Source organism: Lagenorhynchus albirostris, chromosome 12 (genome assembly GCF_949774975.1).
Source record: "Lagenorhynchus albirostris chromosome 12, mLagAlb1.1, whole genome shotgun sequence".
In the NCBI taxonomy this organism is placed as follows: Eukaryota; Metazoa; Chordata; class Mammalia; order Artiodactyla; family Delphinidae; genus Lagenorhynchus; species Lagenorhynchus albirostris.
The window spans coordinates 86,792,822-86,814,445 of NC_083106.1; the positions used below are offsets into that span (position 1 = coordinate 86,792,822).

Genomic DNA, 21,624 nt, shown 5'->3' on the forward strand with positions numbered 1-21,624 from the left:
TGAGAGTGGGCACCCTTGTCTTGTTCCTGATCTTAGTGGAAATGCTTTCAGTTTTTCACCATTGAGGATGATGTTTGCTGTGGGCTTGTCGTATATGGCCTTTATTATGTTGAGGAAAGTTCCCTCTATGCCTACTTTCTGCAGGGTTTTTATCATAAATGGGTGTTGAATTTTGTCAAAAGCTTTCTCTGCATCTATTGAGATGATCATATGGTTTTTCTCCTTCAATTTGTTAATATGGTTTATCACATTGATAGATTTGCGTATATTGAAGAATCCTTGCATTCCTGGAATAAACCCCACTTGATCATGGTGTATGATCCTTTTAATGTGCTGTTGGATTCTGTTTGCTAGTATTTTGTTGAGGATTTTTGCATCTATGTTCATCAGTGATATTGGTCTCTAGTTTTCTTTCTTTGTGACATCCTTGCCTGGTTTTGGTATCAAGGTGATGGTGGCCTCGTAGAAGGAGTTTGGGAGTGTTCCTCCCTCTGCTATATTTTGGAAGAATTTGATAAGGATAGGTGTTAGCTCTTCTCTAAATGTTTGATAGAATTCGCCTGTGAAGCCATCTGGTCCTGGGCTTTTGTTTGTTGGAAGATTTTAAATCACAGTTTCAATTTCAGTGCTTGTGATTGGTCTGTTCATATTTTCTATTTCTTCCTGATTCAGTCTTGGCAGGTTGTGCATTTCTAAGAATTTGTCCATTTCTTCTAGATTGTCCATTTTATTGGCATAGAGTTGCTTGTAGTAATCTCTCATGATCTCTTTTATTTCTGCAGTGTCAGTTGTTACCTCTCCTTTTTCATTTGTAATTCTATTGATTTGAGTCTTCTCCCTTTTTTTCTTGATGAGTCTGGCTAGTGGTTTATCTATTTTGTTTATCTTCCCAAAGAACCAGCTTTTAGTTTTATTGATCTTTGCTATTGTTTCCTTCATTTCTTTTTCATTTATTTCTGATCTGATTTTTATGATTTCTTTCCTTCTGCTAGCTTTGGGGTTTTTTGTTCTTCTTTCTCTAATTGCTTGAGGTGCAAGGTTAGGTTGTTTATTCGAGATGTTTCCTGCTTCTTAAGGTGGGCTTGTATTGCTATAAACTTCCCCCTTAGAACTGCTTTTTCTGCATCCCACAGGTTTTGGGCCGTTGTGTCTCCATTGTCATTTGTTTCTAGGTATTTTTTGATTTCCTCTTTGATTTCTTCAGTGATCACTTCATTATTAAGTAGTGTATTGTTTAGCCTCCATGTGTTTGTATTTTTTACAGATCTTTTCCTGTAATTGATATCTAGTCTCATGGCATTGTGGTCAGAAAAGATACTTGATACAATTTCAATTTTCTTAAATTTACCAAGGCTTGATTTGTGACCCAAGATATGATCTATCCTGGAGAATGTTCCATGAGCATTGAGAAAAATGTGTATTCTGTTGTTTTTGGATGGAGTGTCCTATAAATATCAATTAAGTCCATCTTGTTTAATGTATCATTTAAAGCTTGTGTTTCCTTATTTATTTTCATTTTGGATGATTTGTCCATGGGTGAAAGTGGGGTGTTTAAGTCCCCTACTATGTATGTGTTACTGTCGATTTCCCCTTTTATGGCTGTTAGTATTTGCCTTATGTATTGAGGTGCTCCTATGTTGGGTGCATAAATATTTACAATTGTTATATTTTCTTCTTGGATCGATCCCTTGATCATTATGTAGTGTCCTTCTTTGTCTCTTTTAATAGTCCTTATTTTAAAGTCTATTTTGTCTGATATGAGAATTGCTACTCCAGCTTTCTTTTGGTTTCCATTTGCATGGAATATCTTTTTCCATCCCCTTACTTTCAGTCTGTATGTGTCTCTAGGTCTGAAGTGGGTCTCTTGTAGACAGCATATATAAGGGTCTTGTTTTTGTATCCATTCAGCTAATCTGTGTCTTTTGGTGGGAGCATTTAGTTCATTTACATTTAAGGTAATTATCGATATGTATGTTCCTATTCCCATTTTCTAAATTGTTTTGGGTTCGTTATTATAGGTCTTTTCCTTCTCTTGTGTTTCTTGCCTAGAGAAGATCCTTTAGCATTTGTTGTAAAGCTGGTTTGGTGGTGCTGAACTCTCTCAGCTTTTGCTTGTCTGTAAAGGTTTTAGTTTCTCCATCAAATCTGAATGAGATCCTTGCTAGGTAGAGTAGTCTTGGCTGCAGGTTTTTCTCCTTCATCACTTTCAGTATGTCCTGCCACTCCCTTCTGGCTTGTAGGGTTTCTGCTGAGAGATCAGCTGTTAACCTTATGGGGATTCCCTTATGTGTTATTTGTTGTTTTTCCCTTGCTGCTTTTAATATGCTTTCTTTGTATTTAATTTTTGACAGTTTGATTAATATGTGTCTTGGCGTATTTATCCTTGTATTTATCCTGTATGGGACTCTCTGTGCTTCCTGGACTTGATTAACTATTTCCTTTCCCATATTAGGGAAGTTTTCAACTATAATCTCTTCAAATATTTTCTCACTCCCTTTCTTTTTCTCTTCTTCATCTGGAACCCCTATAATTCGAATGTTGGTGCGTTTGATGTTGTCCCAGAGGTCTCTGAGACTGTCCTCAGTTCTTTTCATTCTTTTTTCTTTATTCTGCTCTGCAGTAGTTATTTCCACTATTTTATCTTCCAGGTCACTTATCCGTTCTTCTGCCTCAGTTATTCTGCTATTGATCCCATCTAGAGTATTTTTAATTTCATTTATTGTGTTGTTCATCGTTGCTTGTTTCATCTTTATTTCTTCTAGGTCCTTGTTAACTGATTCTTGCATTTTGTCCATTCTATTGTCCATTCTATCTCCAAGATTTCGGATCAACCTTACTATCATTATTCTGAATTCTTTTCAGGTAGACTGCCTATTTCCTCTTCATTTGTTAGGTCTGGTGCATTTTTATCTTGCTCCTTTATCTGCTGTGTGTTTTTCTGTTTTCTCATTTTGCTTATCTTACTGTGTTTGGGGTCTCCTTTTTGCAGGCTGCAGGTTCGTAGTTCCTCCTGTTTTTGATGTCTGTCTCCAGTGGCTAAGGTTGGTTCAGTGGGTTGTGTAGGCTTCCTGGTGGAGGGGACTAGTGCCTGTGTTGTGGTGGATGAGGCTGGATCTTGTCTCTCTAGTGGGCAGGTTCACGTCTGGTGGTGTGTTTTGGGGTGTCTGTGGCCTTATTATGATTTTAGGCAGCCTCTCTGCTAATGGGTGGGGTTGTGTTCCTGTTTTGCTAGTTGTTTGGCATAGGTTGTCCAGCACTGTGGCTTGCTGGTCGTTGAGTGAAGCTGGGTGCTGGTGTTAAGATGGAGGTCTCTGGGAGATTTTCACCGTTTGATATTATGTGGAGCTGGGAGGTCTCTTGTGGACCAGTGTCCTGAAGTTGGCTCTCCTACCTCAGAGGCAGAGCCCTGACTCCTGGCTGGAGCACCAAGAGCCTTTCATCCACACGGCTCAGAATAAAAGGGAGAAAAAGTAGAGGGAATTAGTAGAAGTATGAGGAAAGAAAGAAGGAAAGGAGGGAAGGAAGGAAGGAAGGAAGGAAGGAAGAAAGAAAGAAGGAAGCAAAGAAGGCAAGAAGGAAAGAAAGGCGGGAGGGAGGGAGGGAGGAAGGAAGGAAGGAGGGAAAGAAGGAAAAAAGACAATGAAAGAAGATACAGTAAAAATAAAATAAAGTATAGTAAAGTTATTGGATTAAAAAAATTCTTAATTAGAAAAAAAAAAAGGGACGGATAGAACCTTAGGACAAATGTTGGAAGCAAAGCTATACAGACAAAATCTTACACAGAAGCGTACACATACACCCTCACTAAAAGAGGTAAAGGGGGAAAAATCATAAATCTTGCTGTCAGAGACCACCTCCTCAATTTGGGATCATTCGTTGTCTAAAGGAGGGAAGGAAAGAAAGAAAGAAAGAAAGAAAGGATGAAGGTAAAGTATAATAACGTTCTTAAAATTAAAATTGATTATTAAGAAAAAAATTTTAAGAAAAAACCATGGACGGATAGAACCCTAGGACAAATGGTGGAAGCAAGACTATACAGACAAGATCTCACACAGAAGCATACACATACACATTCACAAAAAGAGGAATAGGGAAAAAAATCATAGATCTTGCTCCCAAAGTCCACCTCCTTAATTTGGGATGATTGGCTGTCTATCATGTATTCCACAGATGCAGGGTACATCAAGTTGATTGTGGAGCTTTAATCCGCTGCTTCTGAGGCTGCTGGGAGAGATTTCCCTTTCTCTTCTTTGTTCTCACAGCTCACAGGGGCTCAGCTTTGGATTTGGCCCTGCCTCTGCGTGTAGGTCGCTGGAGGGCGTCTGTTTTTTGCTAAGACAGGACGGGGTTAAAGGAGCCGCTGATTCGGGGGTTCTGGCGTACTGAGGCCGGCGGGGAGGGAGGGGCACGGAATGCGGGGCGGGCCTGCGGCGGCAAAGTCCGGCGTGACCCTGCACCAGCCCGAGGCCCGCCGTGCGCTCTCCCGGGGAAGTCGTCCCCGGATCCCGGGAACCCGGCAGTGGCGGGCTGCACAGGCTCCGCGGAAGAGGGGCGTGGAGAGCGACCTGCGCTCGCACACAGGCCCCTTGGTGGCGGCAGCAGCAGCCCCAACGTCTCCCGCCCGCCTCTGGGGTCCGCGCCTCCAGCCGCGGCTTGCGCCCGTCTCTGGAGTCAGCGCCCTCAGCCGCAGCTCGCGCCCGTCTCTGGGGTCCACGCCCTCAGCCGCGGCTCGCGCCCGTCTCTGGGGTCCGCGCTTTCAGCCGCGGCTCGCGCCCGTCTCTGGGGTCCGCGCTTTCAACCGCGGCTCGCGCCCGTCTCTGGGGTCCGCGCCCTCAGCCGCGGCTCGCGCCCGTCTCTGGGATTCGCGCTTTTAGCCGCGGCTCGCGCCCGTCTCTGGAGTTCCTTTAAGCAGCGTTCTTAAACCCCTCTCCTCACGCACCAGGAAACAAAGAGGGAAGAAAAAGTCTCTTGCCTCTTCGGCAGGTGCAGACTTTTCCCCGGACTCCCTCCCGGCTAGCTGTGGTGCACTAACCCCTTCAGGCTATGTTCAAGCCGCCAACCCCAGTCCTCTCCCTGCGCTCCGTCCGAAACCTAAACCCGAGCCTCAGAGCCTCAGCTCGCAGCCCCGCCCGCCCCGGCGGGTGAGCAGACAAGCCTCTCGGGCTGGTGAGTGCCGGTCGGCACCGATCCTCTGTGCGGGAATCTCCCCGCTTTGCCCTCCGCACCCGTTGCTGTGCACTCCTCCGCAGCTTCGAAGCTCCCCGCTCCGCCTCCCGCAGTCTCCGCCCGCGAAGGGGCTTCCTAGTGTGTGGAAACTTTTCCTCCTTCACAGCTCCCTCCCACTGGTGCAGGTGCCGTCCCTATCCTTTTGTCTCTGTTTATTCTTTTTTTTTCTTTTGCCCTACCCAGGTACGTGGGGAGTTTCTTGCCTTTTGGGAGGTCTGAGGTCTTCTGCCAGCCTTCAGTAGGTGTTCTGTAGGAGTTGTTCCACGTGTAGATGTATTTCTGGTGTATCTGTGGGGAGGAAGGTGATCTCCGCGTCTTACTCTTCCGCCATCTTCCTGCTCTCCCTTATGTGTTGCCTTCTTAACTTAAAATGAAACTACACAAGAAGTAAAGTTTATATCTAAATGTATCTCCCTCCTGATAATTTGGAAATAGGGGATCCATGTAATTGTTTCTAATAATTGTTCATCCATAGCTTGCTGCCCTATACACATAGTGAAATTATAAAAGACATTGGGGCACACATGCTTTCTTACAAGTTATGCAGGTTATGTTTGATAGAATTTTGTTGGTGACCACTTTCTGTACTAAGATGTCTGTTTTGTAATTTTTTCCTGATTATTATTAGTTTAAAAAAATACATTTTCTTTATATCGCTGTTGTGACTCTTCCACAGTAGAAAGCTAAAATTATATATTTTAATAAAATTTAAGTTCATAATATTGTATATTAGATATTGTCAGTGAAATATTGTTAATAAATTTAGACATTTTGTGGAAACCATAGATTGATGTCCTGATAATATTATTAGACCCTGAGCAGAAAAAAAAAATATTCAGATGCATACTTTAAAAGTATGAAACCTATTTATTTTATCAAAAAAAAAAAAACAACAGTAAAATCAATCATATATTTTAATGTAGTTCAGCAAGATCATTTCTCGTAGGTATTAATGTAACAGAAAGGCAGTTAGCTCAAAACATTTCTGGCAGTTCTAAAGATGCTTGAATTTTATAGCTGCCCTTTCTCACTTATGTTTAGGGGTGGGGGAGGAGAAGGCTGGAGGTGAGCATCAATTAAATGAATGATAAGGTCTTTGATGGATAGATTATTTTTTCACCTTTTTAATTTAGAAGTTAAAACTTTCTATCACAGTTTAAGTTGAAAATTATGGCTGAGATAATAGAGGTCTGACTCCAGTGCAAGCTAAAGAGGAAAAAGTCGCTGCTCAAATGTCAAGACATCTTGTGGTCTAAGATGATTAAAACCAAACTGTTTGCTATATGAATCCCAAGGTGCAGCTATATCTCAGCTTTGGTGACATTTAGCCAGTGACTTTTCATAGCTTGTTAATAATGTATAGTTGTCCCTATATAAATCTGCAGTGACAAAAGTGGCCATTTGTAGTGGAGCAGTTAATGAGATTTATTCTTGACAGAAAATGCAGATTTGAAAAGTATTTCTACAAAATCAAGATTGATGTCAAAAGAAGTCATGCATTTAATGGACCATGGCATCATAACCATTTCTGAGTGTCTTAACCAAGATCACAGAATTTTTTTCAGTGATATATTTATATTTTTAGTCAGCCTTCTATACAGCCCAACCCCCCAGCCCTCTCCGCCGCTAGTTTCTACTTATCCTGCATAAATCAGAAGTCTTCACCTTACAAATCACTTCCTCAGTGGGAATTTTCTCACCTTTGACTTGGTTAGTTCCACGTCATTCATGTAAGTTTCCCATGGTAAGACTATACCATACATTTTCATGATTACTACTTTGATGCCTGTCTTTCCTACTCGACACCACTAACAGGTTTCTTAATAAATTTTTAGCTTTCACTGAATCCTTAAATGATTGCTCAACCATTGAATCAACATTAACATGTGTTGAAATGAATATTCTTTGCTGAAGGAAGAGCTGTCTTTGTTAGACAATGAATTGAAGAAAATTTCTGTGCATATTCTGACTATTCAATATTAATCTCCCATTAATTATTTCATTTCAGTGGAGACAGAAAACTGCTGATTTTAGTCATGGCTGTATCTAATATGTCAACATAAAACCTGACATGTGTACAAATAATGAACAAACTATGAAATGCCACAAGGCAGATATGAGACAGAAGAAAAGGGAATATAAGAAAGGAAATGACTTTACAAGTTAGTTGTAGGTTTTTATTTAACATCTATAAGAACATAAATAACCCCCAACTTTTGTTGATTTGAAGAGGGTTATCAGTATTTTGCAATTAATGAAAATAATAGATATTTATTATGAAAACTTCAAAAATGAAGAGCAAAAAATATAAAACAAAAGTCTGGAGCAAAATTGTCATGTTAATAGGTCAAACATGACTGAATACTACCAATTTCGTTTTCAGAACCCACTAAAATAAATTTTCAACAACTGAGACAGTCACTGTTAAATGTTGCTGTAGTTCCATCAACAAAAGCATAAAAGATGTATATTAGTTTCCTGGCTGCCATAACAAAGTACCACACACTGGGTAGCTTAAACAACAGGAATTGTTGTTTCACAGTTTTGGAGGCTAGAAGTCCAAACTCAGGGTGTTGGCAGGGCTGGTTCCTGCTGAGAACTCTGAGTAAACGTTCACACCTGTAGTAACTTCTGAGAGCCTCAGGCACCCCTTGGCTTGTAGATGGTGGTCTCCCTCTATCTTCACATGCTCTTCCCTCTGTGTGTGTCTGTCACTGAGTCCAAATTTCCCCTATAGATAAGGATTAGTGTCTCCTCCAATGACCTAATCTTAACTTGAATATATCTGCTCAAAGATTCTATTTCCAAACAAGGTTATATTCTGTGGTACTGGGGTTTAGGCCTCTTTTGAGAGACACAGTTCTACCCCATAACAATATGCAATATAAAAATATATGAGTGTATATAAATATATATATATTGATACATAGACACAGAAATTTATACACTGCTTTCACATAGGCTGTACATGGGCTTTGCAAACATGAAAGTTAATTACTGACTAATATGTCAAATTTTGCTTACCTGGTATTTATTGCTAGTTATATAGATGCTTTCCAGTTACTTGATGTTAGAAATGACACTGGAGCTGGTGTTCTTATCTGGGGCTTGGAGTCTCTTCCAAGTCCACAGGATATTGGCAGAATTTGTTTTCTTGTGGCTGCTGGACTGAGTCCCAATTTGCCATCAGCCAGGGAACACTTCTTGCTCCAAGATGTCACCCATGGTTTCTTCCTGCATGGTCCCCACATTCACAACTTGGATTTTTGCTTTAGTTCTTCTAGGCCACACAGTGTGAGTCTCTCTGCCTCTTTTGTACCAGTCAGAAAAATCTCCTTGCTTTTAAAGCACTCACTCCATTGGGTTAGACTTACCCCAGGCACTCTCTCCACTGCCATGCAACTGGACACAATCAGAGTGATATTTCATCACAATCATGGGCTTCACCCATACTAGGGGTGGCAGGGGAGTCTAGGCATGACTGTGGTAATCTTGGAATTCTGCGAACTAAAAAAACACCATTAGTTCATCTTTGCCTTTGTGATGATAACTTTTCTAGAATTCCTGGCATAAAAATTACTAACTTAAAATAGATGCAAACATATGAAGCTTTTAAAACATATTGCTAAAGTCTAATATTCACTCCCACCAGGACGCCTGGAGTACTTGTATACCCGTGCATCCCCCGTAACAGAAATTTATCTCAACATGAGAAACAATACACACAGGTACATGTGCATTATTTTCTGTAGCATGAAAGAAACTTTGCAGACGCATAGCTCTTTACCCCAAAATACTTCCATATTTTCAAAGGTTAAGAATATTCAATTACGCGATCACAGTAAATTATTAAATTGTTTCTCATCAAATATTTACTCACTAGTTTTAGCATGCTTTGAAGGAAGCCCTGCAACCTTACCCATTCATGACCCAAAGTAAATACTGTCTGGGGACACGTGCACACACACATAATTATAAATTTGTTTATAATTTTTAAGTGTTTTATACTGAAAATGTCTTAGGCTATCTACTTCTCTCATTTTCTGAAAACAAGTGTCTTTTTATTATTTTTAATCCACACTGTATATATCACGAAAACATTTTATTGAAGATCTCCGATTCATCTTCACTTTCAAAAATATAAAATTTTATCCTTACTCACGGAACTTCAGTAATCAGTAAGTCATCATTTTTCCTACTCTTTTGATCCCTAAGTCATCATTACTTCATAGGATAGTTTTTCAATATTATTATTTCAATTATTTAAGTATAGCACTCAGATATTATAACATATTATCTTTTTGGCAGAAACTATAAACTACTCTGAAATATATTCTTGTGAAGGTTAAAGAATAGCAAGCAGTTCCTTTTTTTTTTTTTTTTTTTTCGGTACACGGGCCTCTCAGTGTTGTGGCCTCTCCCGGTGCGGAGCAGAGGCTCTGGACGTGCAGGCTCAGCGGCCATGGCTCACGGGCCCAGCCGCTCCACGGCATGTGGGATCTTCCCGGACCGGGACACGAACCCGTGTTCCCTGCATCGGCAGGCGGACTCTCAACCACCGCGCCACCAGGGAAGCCCAGCAGTTCCTTTTAGAGAATTTAAGCATGTGGAAACAGAAATTTAACTTATCCATCTTAACATTGTGCCTTTTTTTGCTTAATATAAATAACAACCATCAGAGCAATAATAAAAAGAGAGCACTAAAAATATCACCAGCACTTAAAATGTACCCAAATTTTCATAACATTGTAATAAGTATATTTTTACATTATTTTTTATTACATTTACTTTTTAAATTCATCCTCAAGCTAGACCTATAATTTCAGTTTAAATATAATCCTGAAATTATACATGAGGAAATCTTACGGATATTTATAAATGTAAAATTTACATCATTGATCAAGGTCACACAGCTGACAAGTCCCAGAGATCTTATTCTGTGTTGTCTCCATGTCAAGAATTCCAAAGCCTTAGCTCTGAATACCATACTTCCTGAATATTGCACTCTACACTGTCTTTGCTTCTGTTTAATCAAATGAACCTTCTGGAGAACTCCCCATGGAGTCAGTTTCAGATCCAAGATTACATACAGTATTGATGTTCCCAGTAAGAATCCAATATTATAATTTCTCTAAAATAGTTCTACTTTAGGTCGTTTAAACAAATCATTGAATTCTTAATTCTTCTGTTTTTTTGTTGATTCAAACATATGACTGCTGCGGTGTCTGGTTTTCAATGTTCCATCACTCAGAAATGTGTTCATTAAAATCTCCTAATCACCTAGCATTCAGCCTGGACTTTAACGCTGAGATAGACCTAAAACTTCCTATTAGTTGGGTGGCAAAGTAAAATAGTAAACAGTATTTATTCCCCAAAGAAATTCAGCTATATCATAAAGGCTTAGTTGATGTGAAATAATAAAGTTCTGATGAATGGAATCCTAAAGAACTATTTCTAGTTATTTGCTCGCTAAATTAGGAATTTAAAGGAAAAAAAAAAGCTTTATATAGAAAAGAATTACCAATGAAGGAGTTTAGGCAGCTGACATGCTGATGCTGCATTCTGTAAGCTCATACAGAGATTCCTCCCACCCAGTAATATGCGTTATTTTGATTCAGAGCTATGTATCACAGGTAAGTGATCGTGACATGCCCTGTTAGCAATTGCAAGGAAGACCACCATATCAACCACACAAAAAAGTATATTTAGGTCGGGTAGGCAGAAATCAGGAATTGGCTTGCAGAACACATTATTTCCATACATATATATGTTTGTCTACTCATTATGCTTTCATAATGTCATATTATAATGTTCTACTATTTCTTTGGGTATTAGTATATTTAAAGTGGGAAATGATAAGTATAAATATACCAGCTTTGCAATAATTCTTAGGAGTATAGTTTCTGTCATCAGAGAGTATGCAGTTCTAAAAGGCATTTGAACATTAAAAAATAACAATTTTATAAATTCTGATATGATTCTGTCTCACAATAGAAAGACAGATTTTCTGTGTTATTTTTTCTTGTTCTCTTAGTTCTTACTCACTCCTCTCCATCTCAAATCTTTTATTTTATAAGAAGACCAAATACTGTATTAAGACTCAGTTAACTTCAACAAAAAAATTACAAACAAGCAACTAAACTAATTCAATGAAAAACATACCTAGAATTTTTATGGCTCATAAAAAACTGGAAGTTCACTTATGCTGCTAACTTCAGGCATAGCTGGATCCAGGGATGACTCAGTCCAGAAATTATTTCTCTGTCTTTCGATTCTACTCCCCTGTGTATATTGGCTTTAGCTGAAGGTGAACTCCATACACAGAGTGAGAAAAACTGCTGTTGATAACCTAGACCTCAATCTTCTCAGGCTACAGTCTGAAAGAAAAACCAAATCAACTCATAAGAAAACTATTTGGCATTGCTTGAGTCAAATCCTCACCTCCAAACCAAACCAAAGGGGGTTTGTAATACAGCAGGTTGGACCGCTTCTACCCTTTAGATGACACAATGTAGGATTCCACTTTAACCTCAGACCACCGCTCTCCCACCCGGCCTCCCGCCCTACCCACAGGCACTCAGGATTCCCTTAGGGGAATGGATGCTGAGCATACAGACAGCACAGACCTTCTGTGGGTGGGATGATCACACTTATCACATTGCCTGAAATAGTTCTGGTTCATGCCTGTTTTTCTGTGCTAATTAATAGGAGGATCTCCTTTAATCCTCGAAGTATGTAGACTTAGATGCAAATTATAACATCATTCTATCTGTGTGTAAGAGCACATCTCTTCTCTCCTGAGAATAGAAGTAGGTGCATTTAGAAGAACTAACAAGTTGAAAATATTTTCTTTTCTTTTTTATTTCTATTAATTACAGAGTGGGTATAAGATTCTTCTACCCTTTCAAGGTAAAGAAGGGCTTTAGAAAGAATGAAAAGAACAGATAACTTGTTTTTCGTAATGTAGCAGTTGGACCCATGTTGAATCTCTGGCAGGAACTTTGACTGCTCCCAAAGTGAATGTGAGTTTTCTGCACAGGCACTATTTCATTCATTATTTCTCCAAAGAAGAGGAAACCTATACATATTGGAACAGATGGATCATATGGGTAAAATGATATATAGACAAGGGCACAGTATTGAAGGGGCCACATCACATGTCCTATGCTCACTCACAGTAAAAGATCTTAAAATCCCTGGGGGAAAAATGTATTTCAATTGTAAACATAAGAAAATATACGTATACAACTATGGAGAGACCCAGAAGATAATATATAATAGTATATTAAATTTCAGCTGTCTTAATTTATAAAATGTGGTCACATTTCTATATGTTCTGAAAACATGTAAACAGAAAAGTTTATCAAAGTAGAAGTTAAATCCAAAGACAAACTCTGAGTGATATTTCAAACAAAAGCTGCTATGATTTAAGGTGATTTTGCTTTAAATAATAGTCACAACAAACAGGCTACGGGAGAGTCAAACAATAGGAATTTATTTCCCCCAAATAAGAAATCCAGAAACTGGTGATTCCAGGTTTGTTTCAGCCCCTCAATGATGTCATCAAGTAGGTAGGATAATTCTGCCTTTGTGTTCTGCTCTGCACAGCCTGTCTGCACTTTTTGTTTTCTTGGACACAGTGGTTGCAACACCTGCAACTTTTTTAAGTGTGAAAGGGAAGCTGAGAGTGAAATCAAGTGTTCTTTTCTCAAAGTGGTCCTCACCCCCTGCTGTAATGTCTGTGTGCCTGTGTGTACGTGTATGTATGTGTGTGTGTGAGATATATTGCTCTTCTGATGCTACACCAATGCATGGGACCCACACCTGTGTGTGATTTTCTCTCTGGAACATATAATCTCTACTGTGTCAAGTAGCAAAACAATATAATTTTTGAGCAGTTTTATTGTGATGATACAGCTTTACAATTCAAGAAAAAATCTACCCCTCTACCTGGTAAGGCAGGTTTTCATTTCAACTCAACAGTTTTTGTTAAGTAGAAATGTCACCTAAGTAACTGGAGGAGATGCCAAAAGCCCTAAGCTTCTTGGTTAGGGCAGCTGACCTTAGATTCTGAGCTCAGTGCCCCATAGCCAGTTATCCAAGATTAGACATTCAATGTGCTTAGTGAATACAAAGAACAGGAGGGAAGATTCAAATGTTATTTTTGTTTTCATCATGAAGTATAATAAAGCCGACTTTTCTGTCCTTTGCATGCATGTAGTTCTTCAGTGTAGGGGATTCCCATATAATGCCTTTTCTCCAAAAACATGAATAGGACTTTTTAATTAAGGTATTTTCACTTTATAACTTAAATGTCTATTCTACCTTTGGGGCTTATGTAGTGAAAAATAGGAAAAAAAATATTTGTATAATGCTAATAATTAACCATAGTTTTAAAAAGTCACAAAGTTGATCAAGAATTTTCATATAATAGGAACTTCTGTGAAGGTTATTAAAATGGCTTTTGTTCACCTTCTAAGACCTGCCTTAAAGTTTTATTGGCATGTTTTATCTAACTCTACTTCAAAACTCATGTCTTTGCTTTTCCTTCATTGAGTATATTCCTAGCATTTTTCTTCTGATTGTTATCCAGGCATAGACTTCTTTTGAGTTACAGATAAGAAGCAGGGGTTATGAATTCATATGTTGAAGTCTTAACCCCTGGAATTTGACTATATTTGGAGATAAGATATTTAAAGAAGTAATAAAGGCAAAATGAGGTCATATGAGTGGGACCTCATCCAATATGACTGAGGTCCTTCAAGAAGAGGGGCTGAAGACACAGACAGAGGGAAGACCATGTGAAAACATCGGAAGAGGACAGCCTTCTACAAGCCAATGAGAGTGTCCTCAGAAGAAACCACCCCTGCTGACACCTTTATCTAGAACATGTAGCTTCCAGAATTGTGAGAAAATGGATTTCTATTTTTTAAGCCACCCCATCTGTGTTACTTTTGTCAGCCCTAACAAAAAACACAGGCAGGCAAGAAAGTGAACAAGAAAGAAAATTCTTGAAGCAACTAAGGCACTGTTAAAAATATAAAATCATTAAAGACAAATTAGTGAACTGAATACATTGTCATCTTATTAAAATATTACTTGGTAGGGAACTAGGAACACCTGCATCATGTTCTTAACATCCCTAAAAATTCCAGAGGGAAAGACGTGTTCAGGGAAAATGCTTAAAAGGAGCTCACTTTGTTACTTTGAGGCTATGGCTTTAAACTCCCTCCTCCCCAGTACAAAATATTTGATGTCAGATGATGTCAAGGAGGATGGTTTTGGCCCAATGAAGATAGTCTAAAAATATACAGCTGGATGGCCTGCTTCTTCTAGGAATCTCTCAAAATATGAATGCTGAAGAGAGCATGAAAAATGGAGAGAATTTCCTTGAGCTCAGACAGAAGCTGTGTCTTGTGGAGGTAGAGTAGCCAGCTGCATAATATTTAACAGATCATAATAATTATAATTAAAACAGGATACATTTATTGACTTTAATAGACAGTTTTTTTAATTTTTGTATTTTTTACAAACACACAATTGACATTTTCATTATTTCAGATATATTAGAGAATCTGTTTAGAACTTCTGTAGGGAAGCAACATGTAGCTATCTATAACTAAATGCCATTTCAAAAAGAAGCAGAGTCTGTTAGAAGTTTATCCCTAAATGTATATTTACATTAAAGTTTGAAAAGCACTTACACAGATTGTGTTCTCTGACCATAATGTACTCATATTAGAAACAAAAAATGAAAATACAACATAGTTATTTCACAGCTAGGAGTTTTATAGAGTTCATGACATATTTCTTGCTACCCATCTTTTTGATAAATGTGACTCTAATATGAAACTCAGTTTCTATAATTGGAGCTCAGATTTGGTTTTCCTCCTATCAGTTTTCTAATGACACAATTGCAAATTAGAGAGAATGATCCTAAGTAAATGTACAGTTTGGTAAATAGGTAGAGGTCAGAATAATCAGTATTTTTTTTTTTTTTGGCGGTACGTGGGCCTCTCACTGTTGTGGCCTCTCCCGTTGCGGAGCACAGGCTCCAGATGTGCAGGCTCAGCGGCCATGGCTCACGGGGCCCAGCCGCTCCGCGGCATGTGGGATCTTCCCGGACCGGGGCAAGAACTCGTGTCCCCTGCATCGGCAGGCGGACTCTCAACCACTGCACCACCAGGGTATTTTAATAAGCCTAATTTTAATATTTTAATAAGCCTAATAGTATTTTAATAAGCCTAATAGAAGCCATAGATGCTCTTGAGAGAAATAAATTATCTGGATATAAACAATACCAAAGGCATTTCTTAAAGTTCAATTTATGCAGTGATTTATTCATTATGAGCTGATGTAGGCTGATGAGTGGCAGGTTAGTTTTTTAATTCCTTTACATTATTTCATGGAGAATTATAGAAGCATTTAATGTTGTCCATCTTATGTTGGAGAATTCCTCACCATATTGGCTATATTAGCTATATTAGTTACACACAATTAAAATACTTTCAGAAATTTCTGATTCCACACTGAGCTAGAATATATTACATTCAAATATTATCTTTGAACTAAAGTCCAGAAATAGTATAAATAGCAATTATTTAGAAAGAAGTATACTTTGTACATTTCCATTTCTCTGTTATGCCTTGTGGCAAGATGGAAAAAATTGCCATGATTCAGACTTTTCATTTTGGTACAGTCATATGCATAAAAAGATGGAAATTAGAGAAGTACAATAATTTTCAAAATATGTGATATACTGTTAAGTACAAAGGATCTTTTTTCCCCTGAGTATTTGTTATTTAGTGATATTTTTCCAAACCTTGCTGCTCTAGGATTGTGTTGAAATAAAAAAATGTCACTTTTAAAATTAACCCTAACTCAAATATGGCTCTTAAATAAATACTATATTGAGATATCAGGAATCTGTCCCCTGATAACTTGCAGAAAATACAATGTAAATACAAGGGAAAACAACTTAAGAGTAAAATTTAAAATCTTGTTAAAGATACAGGATCCTGTAACTAAAGATACAGGATCCTGAAACTAACCAAAGTTCTGCTGGGGAATTGCTTCAATCACACTCTATGCCCATGGAGATTGGACAGAGTTAGACTGGTTAAAATGGAAGAAGAGAAAGTCAATAAGAAAATAAAAAACAGAGGTCATTTAAAAGATAATAATTTATATATTAAAGATTAAGAGAGACAATTGGAAATCTGAAGAAGACTTAAAATAATTTCATTAAAATATCATTAGTCAAAGGAGAAATAAATGATGCAATAAGATAATATGGTGTATGTTGAGGTTGGGGGCATGTTGGAAACCACAAAACTCATAATTTTAAATGTGCTTTTGTGAAACCTCAGATAAACTTTAGAAATGTATATATTTTACTGTTTAAAAATCAATTTTTTTTTCACCATTTAATGTGAAATCCTGGTCCCCTTTAATCTTGGTTTTGTTTTATACTGTATAACCTCCTGAGCCTCCATTTCATATATATTCATACACACACACACACACAAATACACATATATACCAAATGGCTTATGTGTAAACAGTTATTGAAATAAAACACATTTGAAATGTAAAAATTTAGGATGCTAAACAGCTCTAGCATGTTGCCTCCTCAAACATAATTACTGTTCGTTCCCCAAAAAGAAGTAGTGTAAAACTGATTTCCCTGTGAAAAGAGCCTTAATTTCTCTAACAGCATACATACTGTGTGTCCACATATGTAGACAAATGTCCACAAAGAATAAAACATCTTTTAAATGTAATATTGGAATGTAGGGTAGGAGGGGAAATCTGCTTATTTGAAGAAACTGTTCTTCCAGAGATGTGTAGTCATATAGTCAGAAATCTGGAAATTATGTTTTATAATGAATGAGTTAAGAAACTTGGAAATTTCCCATATAAGGGGGAAAAATTTTGACAAAATGAAAGTTATGGTCAAGTGTTTAGGAGATGGGTTAGAATGTTCATGGATTTCTGCAATCAATAGAATGCCATCCAATGAGTGGAAGAAGAAGAGAATAGTTAATAGCATTATAATAACACTATGGCAAAAGACTTGATGCTTTGCAAGTATTAAAAAAATAATGATGGCTCAACTTAATTTACTTGTTGTCAATAGAGCTTTTGAAATACCAGGTAGGTTGCCTCCTGAAGTTGTGTGCTCTTTAACATTGGATGGGGCCTGCAGAATACAACTCACTACCTCTTGAATACTTTGCTTAAGCCATTCTAGCACTAGAAATTTTGGATCTTTAAGTGAAACAAAACTTTAAAGAGATTTAGTCAGAATCTTCTTTCATAACTAGGTTTATTTGTGGGTCAGGATTTAGACTGACTTTTGCCATGGGAACACTATGTTTACTACGGAATCTACTAAAATTGTGCCTGCCAAGTGAATTATTTTTAATTTAAACTCAGGCCAGAGTGAGGGCTCCAATTACTGGTAGCCTAAAAATATTGTCAATCTTGGATTGTGTTCTGAGGATTGACAAGTGGATGCAAATGACCTTCCAAAGTGCCTAGCACATAGGTAGGACATTTAGTTAGCCTTAATTATATAATGTTTGCTAACTGGGATATCACAGTATACTGTAAATATGCAAGCTTTCTTAATAATGAGTATTTGCTTTGAGAAAATAGTTCTAATCACAATAGAGTAATATAGGCATAGTGATAAAATTTATAATAGATCTAGATAAGTTTCATTACCCAAGTTGGTTCTGATTATTTGCTTATTATCTCTTAAAAATAATCCCCCAAATAACAGTCTACCTTTTTATGTTAAATGAATTATTCCTAAAAGTAGAAAATAGAAGAAAAAATTTCTCTTAACATAAGATCTCAGTGTCGTTGAAGTGCATTAAATTCCTTCCTCCATTTATTTTGAAAACTTACTTAACATACACAGTAGGTTGGGCTCCACATGTAGCAAATACAGCAGGTGCTTTTGTTGCTTATCATCCTGTAACAGCTGTGCTGGACAGTCCCTAGCCACACCACTAGATCCCACCTCAGCTGTCTCTGCTTTTATGTCTTGGACTTTTTCGGAAGCTGAGGGATCTTACTGGGGACACATGGAGGATAAATACCCACAAATCAGCCCAGACATGTGGGTAGGCTAATGCACTGAGGGCAACCTTGACCAAAGTAGACAAGAGGCAATGTACAGCTGCTCTATCTCTCAAAGATTCCAGGGAAAACTTCTGATGTGCCTTCTTCCTAGATCTTCAGAAGGTCCTCATAGTTACCTGTTGCTGTGTAACAAACTACTCCCCAAATCCAATGGCTTGAAACAGCAGCACTTGTTTATTAATTACTTATTATTCTGTGGCTCAGGAGTTTAGGAGTGGCTCATCTGGGTGGTTCTGTCTCAGAACCTCTCATTAGGTTGCAACCAAGATGTCAGTTGGGTTACAGTCGTATGAAGACTTTACTGGGGCTAAAATATCCTCTTCCAAGTTCCCTCATGCAGCTGTTGCCCAGAGGCTTCAGTTCTTCTCCATGTAACCATCTCCACAGTGTTGTCTGGGTATCCTTACTACAGAGCAGCTGGCTAGCCCAATAAAAGTAAAGAGAGAAGGAAGAGAAGGCACGCTTTGACCATCATTTAGCAGTGAATCACTAAGTGCAACATACACGCAGTGAGAGAAGAAAATAGAGAAAGATGGGACTGAGCCCCAGCACACACAGTGCTTACCCTTATTTTAAAAGTTTACTGACTATCCTGTAATCAACCTTAGTCAATATTTTCTATAGTACAGGCATAGGTATTTTATAGTACATACATACATTCATTCATGCACACATATGTATATACCAAGCTACCTATGTTTAAAATAGAATAGAAAGAGTAAAGTCTACAGTGATTTAGCTCTATGATGCCTGAGTCTTTTTATTTTCCCTTTTTCTTTGTGGCTATGGTTGCTTTTAGATCAATTGGCCTTAATTTCACTGAAAATACTAATAGATATCCATTAAATTATCTCCTATAAATCAACTACTAATAAATAGTAGTTGATAATACATGACTACTTCATGTCCTTAATTTTATTCTTAATTTGGCAAATATTAACTGTACAATATGGACACATGTGTATTATATAGAGATATGTATTTTTCACTTTTCTTTCTTAGATGTCTCCCTGGATTTTCTGGGAAATTTTGTGAAATTAACATAAATGAAAGTTCTTCATCACCATGTCTAAATGGTGTGAACTGTGAGGATCACATCAATGGATATATTTGCAAATGTCAACAAGGTAATTATGAAAAAGTAATGATCATGCAAATGTCACATTTATTTACAAAATATATGTATTTATATATGTATATTGTATATGTGTGTGTTTGTACAATACAATTTTGACAATCAACTCACTGATAATGTTGTTGACTATCAACCAGCTTCTAAGCATTGATCACACTTAAAAAATATGAAATTGTTGTTCTGTGATACTAGTAATCAATCCTTTAGGCTATCAGCAAGAAATCCTGGTGCTTAGATCATGGTATCTCACTATAGGTATTTTCAAAATTTATGTAAGCTTCAAATTCCTGATCTTTATCTATATCCATTATGCCTGGTGCACAAGTCCTTTGTAAAAACTGGCTCATTAATATTTACATTATTATTACTGCCAATGATCATCAGTATAGAGATGGACTGGTTGGGTGAACTGATTTTATTCAAGGGGAACTTTTTTATTAACAACAGGTCTTTTGGGCCATTTCTGCCTTTGCTCATATTATCTTTAACTGTATACTGATATAAACAAGTTGTGTCCAGGAATCTTCTTCCCTCTCTTTCCTATAGTTTTCTAAACTTTCAAATTTGTTGCTTTCTACCTGTGACTTCTATCACTCATCTTACCTTCAAAATTTAGTTTCATCCACCCCAAAATGATTTTGAATACGTGAATTTCCCTGAGCAATAATAATCTCACAAGAATATATTTGGGGAATATTTTTGGTCACTAAAAAAGAATTCTCACTATTCACAAACCCCAGAGAAGACTTAAGATAGCTTGTGGATACCCTAGAGTCTGGGCTTCTGGTTATTTGAACCCCCAGAGGAAATAACAGCCAATAATTCTTACAGATAAAAGAAGTAGAATAAAGCTTACAATGCTCTGATAGAAGAAATAAATACCATTTAAAAGCTTTTGCTTTTCCCCCAAAAAATATCTTTCTCAGACAGCAGAAGCCAGAAGAACTACAATCCTGCAGACTGTGGAACAAAAATCACATTCACAGAAAGATAGACAAGATGAAAAGGCAGAGGACTATGTACCAGATGAAGGAACAAGATAAAAGCCCAGAAAACCAACTAAATGAAGTGGAGATAGGCAACCTTCTAGAAAAATAATTCAAAAAATGATAGTGAAGATGATCCAGCACCTCAGAAAAAGAATGGAGACAAAGATCAAGAAGGTTTAAGAAATGTTTAACAAAGACCTAGAAGAATTAAACAACAAACACCTAGAAGAATTAAAGAACAAACAAACAGAGATGAACAATAAAATAACTGAAGTGAAAAATAAACTAGAAGGGATCAATAGCAGAATAACTGAGGCAGGAGAAAGGAAAAGTGACCTGGAAGACAGAATGGTGGAATTCAATGCTGCAGAACAGATTAAAGAAAAAAGAATGAAAGTAAATGAAGACAGCCTAAGAGACCTCTGGGACAACATTAAATGCAACAACATTCACATAATAAGTGTCCCAGAAGGAGAAGAGAGAGATAAAGGACCTGAGAAAATATATGAAGTGATTATAGTAGAAAACTTCCCTAACAAGGAAAGGAAATAACCAGCCATGTCCAGGGAGTGCAGAGAGTCCCATAAAGGATAAACCTAAGGAGAAACATGCCAAGCCACAGAGTAATCAAATTGACAAAAATTAAAGACAAATTATGAAAAGCAACAAGGGAAAAGTGACAAATAAAATACAAGGGAACTCCCATAGGGTTAACAGCTGATTTCTCAGCAGAAACTCTAGAAGCCAGAAGGGAATGATACCATATATTTAAAGTGATGTAAGGGAAGAAACTACAACCACGATTACTCTACACAACAAGGATTTCATTCAGATTTGATGGGGAAATAAAAAGCTTTACAGACAAGCAAAAGCTAAGATAATTCAGCATCACCAAACCAGCTCTACAAGAATGGCTAAAGGAACTTCTCTAAGTAGGAAACATAAGAAAAGGAAAGAACCTACAAAAACAAACACAAAACAATTAAGAAAATGGTAATAGGAATAAACATATTGATAATTGCCTTGAATGTGAATGGATTAAATTCTCCAACCAAAACAAACAGGCTCGCTCAATGGATACAAAAACAAGACCTATATATATGCTGTCGACAAGAGACCCAC

The 21,624-nt window shown here is 37.6% G+C and overlaps 1 protein-coding gene across 1 annotated transcript in view; it reads left to right on the forward strand.

Moving 5' to 3' along the window:
- Positions 1-21,624, forward strand: part of EYS (eyes shut homolog) — a 1,671,360-nt gene that overhangs the window by 764,654 nt on the left and 885,082 nt on the right. Inside the window, exon 21 of the mRNA XM_060167756.1 lies at positions 19,381-19,505. Coding sequence (XP_060023739.1) covers positions 19,381-19,505 — 125 coding nt within the window. The remainder of the gene's footprint in view (positions 1-19,380; positions 19,506-21,624) is intronic.